General features: G+C 51.9%; 1 protein-coding gene across 1 annotated transcript; it reads right to left on the bottom strand.

Moving 5' to 3' along the window:
- Nucleotides 1–327: 327 nt before the first annotated feature.
- H2BK1 (H2B.K variant histone 1) lies at nucleotides 328–6263 on the bottom strand (the record flags this gene model as incomplete). Its single annotated transcript, XM_080382736.1, has 2 exons — nucleotides 1203–6263; nucleotides 328–564 (listed from the first exon to the last, which is right to left on the bottom strand). Exons 1-2 carry the CDS (start codon nucleotides 1368–1370, stop codon nucleotides 328–330), a joined length of 405 nt encoding a protein of 134 aa, XP_080238862.1. The 5' UTR covers nucleotides 1371–6263.
- Between the last annotated feature and the right edge of the window lie 8 nt (nucleotides 6264–6271).

Genomic DNA, 6271 nt, shown 5'->3' with positions numbered 1-6271 from the left:
CCAGGGCCTGCTGGGCGGCGGCACGGCGACAGCATCCAACCGGCACCCGTGCTGCCCGGCGGCTCGCCCCCGAGGGCCCGGCCCCGCCCGCCGGCCTTCCCGCTTCGCCGGACGGAGCCGGCGGCGGGAGGTGGCGAGGGCCCGCATCGGATCCGGCCCGGCCCCGCCAGCGCCCGCTCCCCACCGCGGAGGGGCGGCCACGGGAGCCAAGCGCCCGCCCGCGGCGACCACCCGCACCCTCGCCCCGGCCCCTCAGCCCCGCACAGCCCCCGGCGCCAGCCCAGACGCGGTCGGTGCGGGACAGGGGCTTTATTGAGACACGGACGGTCACTTGCTGCTGGTGTACTTGGTGACGGCCTTGGTGCCCTCGGAGACGGCGTGCTTGGCCAGCTCACCGGGCAGCAGGAGCCGCACGGCCGTCTGCACCTCGCGGCTGGTGATGGTGGAGCGGCAGGTGTACTGCGCCAGGTGTGAGGCCTCTGAGGCCAGCCGCTCAAAGATATCGTTGATGAAGGAGTTCATGATGCTCATGGCCTTAGAGGAGATGCCAGTGTCCGGATGCACCTGCCAGGTGAGAGTCTCACACAGCCATCACCCTGGAGGGAGCGAGGCCCCCCTTCCCACCACAGACAGGGCGCTCCAGCCCTAAAGAGGCCCCCAGATGCCACCCTGAGGGTCTCGAGTCATGTGCCATTTGGGCCACCACAGTACCACAGGTACTATGGCAGCAGGAGCTGCCATGCATCCCCTACTGAAGACAAGCCTGTTGGGTGGGAATGCCCACATACTCCTCATCCCCCTTACAGGCTCCTGCAGAAGACCGAGGCCTTGACAACTCACAGCCATCTCTGAAAATTCTTTTGTTCATCTCCCCAACAGAAGTTACCAGAATGATTTTGGTTCCTATTCATAGGGCCAACAGCAGCTGTTCTTGCCCTATTGACTTCTACTCAATTACTTCCATGCGCTAAAGCTTATCCTCTCTAGGAAACCCTTTCTGATCTAGATTAATCTTTGCCTCCTACACCAAGGATCCCCCCCACCCCCTTTTTGATACTCAGCTGGGGCTCTTCTGTACCCACTCACTTTTTTTCATCTCACTAAAAAGCAGATTTTTCTTCCTTCCTCTTTATAAGGCTAACATGCAATAGGCAGAAGTAACTCCATATGAAGCTTGTAGCAGAAAAGAAAGATTTGCTCACCTGCTTCAGTACTTTGTAGATATAGAGTGAATAGTTTTCCTTCCTCTTAGGCTTCCTTTTAGGCTTCCTGTCCCCAGAAGCTGAAGTATGACCATGCTTCTTCCCAGCTTCTGCACTCATCACAGCCCCCAACAGAGCAAGCCCCAACTGAGAACTGGCAGGTGCCATGGGGCTGGTTATATAGCAAAGGCAGCAGTACCTCACCTGCCTCAGGTGCAACCCCAAGGAGCAGGACGGACACACATCTGTGACTGATGATTCCTTTTTGCGCTAAGCAAAGGGCAGCTGGCCTGATAGGAGCTTGGAAGTAACTGATTCAATTAAATTTTTAGACCTGACAAAAAGTTTGAGGGTAACGCGGGCAAAGAGGTGGGCAAGAGAGGCAAGTTTGCTGATGATACAGAATGGGGAGGAGTGGCTGGTACCCCTACCCCAGAGGCTGCGCTGCTGTTCAGCCAGACCTGGGCAGGCTGGAGCTGGGCAGAGGGGACCTCATGGAGTCCAACCAAGGCCAGTGTAAGGTCCTGCTCCTGGGGAGGGACAGCCCCAGGCACCAGCACGGGCTGGGGGCGACTGCTGGGGGGCAGCTCTGTGGAGAAGGGCCTGGGGGTGCTGGTGGGCAGCAAGTCGCCCATGAGCCTACAGTGTGCTCTCGTGGCCAAGGGGCCAGTGGGACCCTGGGGTGTGTGAGGAGGAGTGTGACCAGCAGATCAAGGAAAGTTATCCTCCCTCTCTGCTCTGCCCTGGTGAGGCCATGTCTGCAGCACTGTGTCCAGTGCTGGGCTCCCCAGTTCCAGAAAGACAGGGAGCTACTGGAGAGGGGCCAGCAGTGGGCTACAAAGATGATGGGGGCAGGAGAATCTGCCCTATGAGGTGGACCTGTTCACCCTGGAGAAGAGAAGGCTGAGGGGACCTTATCAATGTCTACAAATACCTTAAGGGTGAGTGCCAGGAGGATGGGGCCAGGCTCCTGCCAGGGGTGCCCAGCGGCAGGACAAGGGGCAGCGGGCACAGGCTGCACCACAGGCAGCTCCTGCGGAACCTGGGGACAAACTTCTTTCCCCGGAGGGTGCCGGGCGCTGGCACAGGCTGCCCGGAGAGGCTGTGGGGTCTCCTTCTCTGGAGCCATCCCAACCTGCCGGGACGTGGCTCTGTGCAGCCTGCCCTGGGAGGGCTGCTTCAGCAGGGGGGTGTGCTCCAGGGGTCCCTTCCAACCCCAGCTATTTTGTGACTCTTATGATTCTGTGAAGGGCAGTAGTATCTCATTCACATGGGGCAGAAGTGCCAGAGAAGAGCTATTCCCAGGTCCACCCAGTGTTTTGGTGAAAAGGGGGGTTCCTGCTTTGTTGGAAGCATGTAAATCAGAGTATTCAAGGTATTGCTTCCAGTATCAAATGAGTGGAACCACTTCTGTGCTATGGAATGGATAATGCATTCAGTGGAGGCTCAGTAACTGCAGGGAACATTGGTCCAGTGACTGAATATAAACATCCCAACAGCCAGGGTTCCTCCCACTATCTCAGCTAGCCTGCTTTTGGGAGTCCTGCCCACTACACACAACAGAGTCTCAAAGGACAGAAGGGAGGCAGTGGGAGGGGATGGGTAACACCCAAAGCAGGTATTTGATCTGTCTTGGAAATCAGCAGTCACACTAGTGATGGTAATGATGATGCAGGAATTCAGCTAAGCCAGGAAAAAAAATGTGCAGCAACACAGTAGAGAAGTGAGCAGAATAGAAAAAGTTTTCTGTGCCTGAGATAGAAAAGGAAGCCTTTCTCTCATCAGGCACCACAACAGATGTTCCATAAAAGGATAATACTAGTATGTACTTTTTGGGGAGGGGATGCTGGTATCTCTGCTCTGCCACGTGTGCTGTCTGCTGCTCAGGGGCACATGTTATACTGGCATATCCTTAGCAAATCACATCTTCCAAGAACCAAGTTTGGGAGACCTCATCGGTCACTCTGTCGGCACTCGTACAGCCAACAGTGTTTCACTGAATTTAGTTTTATTCTAGGCCTGTCCTCACAGGGAGGCACCTGGTCACCCACCCCCAGTGCAAATAAATGTCACCGTGACAAATGGCTTCTAAATATCACAGAAGGGGTTCTTGCACCTGAGAATCAGAACGTCCCGTCAGTGCATTTTTGAAGGGAAACAGGCTTGGACATTGAGGATGTGGGGTAGTGGGATCCTTCTGGGAATGGGAGTGGCATATTCTGGGATATCTAACAATGTCAAGAAATGTTGGTGGATGACTTGTACTGACAAGGAACAGCACAGAGCTTCCCCCTCTGATGTACATTCCAACCACCCACTGATTTACAGAGCTGTAAATAGCTGAGATCTTTGCGTTGGGGGAGACCATTCACTGCAACTAGAACCATTTCACCTTTTCCACTGGTCATAGCACACAAAGGCACTCTCACAATGAAGGAGCTGTTGGCTGTTGTGTCTCTCCACAGCTGCAGCTTGTGTCTGGCACCAGCATTTAGACACACACAGCTTGTTTTTCTGACAAAATGTTTAGTTGGAGGGAAGCCTTTGGTGGACAAGGAGCAGCAACTGGTCACTCAGTGCTAAGCACAGGGAGCCATTATATTGCAAGGGCAGAGGTTCATCCACTAAGCAGTACAGTGAAATCTGAACTCCCAGATTTGGGGAATTACCATCTGCTTCCCTGGATGGCATGGGCTAGAGACCGTCCTTTGCTAAATCAGGGACCTATCTGCAACTGAGAAGTTCCTCGCATTTCCATTCTGGAAGCTGCCTGCTGGGCTTGACTCATCCCTGTGCTATTTTTGTAGTGTATGGATCGACTCACAACACAGGGATTCCCACAACCCTGCGCTTGATGCAGGATCTGCCACTTTTGGCTGTAGCTGTGTTAGAGTCAACCTCACTTCTAGACTACAAGCAAGAGTAACAGTGTAGAGGCTCTAAGCTACTACTTTCACAGAAGTGACCATCTTAGCAACTAAGGAGCAATTCTCAGTGTATCTATACACTGGTTTTGTGCACGACCAGAAAAGCTCTAGTTGAAACAGTTTAAAATGCCACCACCCCAGCTAGTGGCTGCCTCACTCATAGGAATCAGTACTCTAGGACATCAGCCTGCCACAGCTGCGTCTGTGCAATCTAACAAAACTGCCATAACACAACAGGTTTAAACACCAGACTGATAAAGCATGTACGTGTACTCCATTTTACACGTCTGGCCTACTGAGACCTCTAGTGTGGTTGCAGCTACTTTTGCTTTGAATGTGCACCTGTGGGCCACCTGTGCTAAATCAGGGACCTGTTTGTAACCGAGAAGTTCCTCTCATTCTGCAGCAGCAGACAGCTAACACAGTTCTCCTTTTTGCTACACCAGCTACAAGAATTCTGCAGCTACTGTCCATCATGCTGGCTGTCATCCCAACATTCCCACGGCCTTCTCAGGATTTTCCATTCCCAAAGAACACCAATCAGCCTTTACAATAACTACTTACCCATCCCTGTCTGTTAACTTCAGAGTACTACACTGTGCGATACTCATTCAATTGACTTTTCAATACAATCTAGACTTTTCTGCAGAACTTGTATGGCATTTATGTTAATCTGCATTATTTTCATTAATCTGCATTACTCTCTTAGAAAAGACTACTCCCCCCCCCCCCCCAAGATCATTGCTAAAAACACTGAAAAACCCGACTGTTCTGCACTGTCTACTGGAAGCAGCTGCCATGGTGACATTTGTCCTATGGATGATACACAGCACTTCTGTAGCAGCAGTCAAAACTTGCATGGTCCTTTTGCAAAAAAAAAAAAAAAGCCAATAACCACCACCCAAGGAAATTACTCAAAATGTCAGCCACAGATGGCCAGCATCTGAGAAAGTACTGCAAGAGAGTAAAACTACTACATATTTTCCCTATTCTTCAATTTGCCTGTCAACATGTACTGTTGGAACAGGTTAGTGGGTTACATGAACCTTTCATGTGACCAGTGCGGCCATTCTCATCATTCACAAGTAATTAAAATGGTAACTCATGATCACAAGAAGCTACTTGGTTTGATTTCCTGCTCTTTTCTTGATTACCTTTTGTTTTTTAAATACATGAAAAATGTGTTTTGTTCAAGTTTCTGTGGCACAGTGTGAGGTTTAAACATCAACTTTTCTAAAAATTTGTTAAGTCATGAGACCCCACCTGCAGTGCTATGTCCATCTTTGGGACCCCCAACATAAGTACATGGACCTGTTGGAACAAATCCAGAGGAGGCCACGGAGATGGCCAGAGGGCTGGAGCCCCTCTGCTGTGCAGCCGGGCTGGGAGCGCTGGGGCTGTTCAGCCCGGAGAAGGGAAGGCTCCTGGAGAGCCTGGAGCACCTTCCAGCACCCAAAGGGGCCGGCGAGGAAGCTGGGGAGGGGCTTTTCCCAAGGGCCTGCAGCGCCAGGACAAGGGGGAACGGCTTTGCGCTGAGAGAGGGCAGATGGAGATCAGAGCTGAGGGAGAAATCCTTCCCTGTGAGGGCGGCGAGGCGCCGGCATGGGCTGCCCAGAGCAGCTGTGGGTGCCCCAGCCCTGGCAGTGCCCAAGGCCAGGCTGGACGGGGCTGGGGGAAGGGGGCCCTGCGCGTGGCAGGGGTGGGACTGGGGGGTCTTTAAGGTCCCTTCCAACCCAAACCGTTCTGGTTCTAAGAACAAAAATAAATGTTAAACTAACTTTATTGGATTAGTTTTGTTTAGTTAAACTTGTAAGGAACAAATAATTCATAGTCCAAAAATCCTAAATTATTTGGTCTCATTATTAGACCCATACAGTTCAAGGTGAAGGAAAAAGCATACACCTAAGCAACTCTGTTGTAGAAAACATACACTGGTATTTTCTAGATCCACATTGTCTTTAACTTCCAGTCTTCAGAACCCTTTCAAGTTGTACACCAACAGCAAAAAATGCATGTGTGGCTTGCTCCCCCTTCTGTCACTAACTGGAAAACCCAGTGCTCACTCTGGATTAACAGTTTCCCAGGTGAGGATCCTACTCACTAGTCTGTATCTCCAGAGCTCAGTACTCACTCTTCGGTGTA

Source organism: Falco punctatus (genome assembly GCF_963210335.1).
Source record: "Falco punctatus genome assembly, chromosome: 4".
Classification (NCBI taxonomy): domain Eukaryota; kingdom Metazoa; phylum Chordata; class Aves; order Falconiformes; family Falconidae; genus Falco; species Falco punctatus.
The sequence above is the reverse complement of the archived record's forward strand: the minus strand, read 5'-3'. Positions and strand labels throughout refer to the sequence as shown.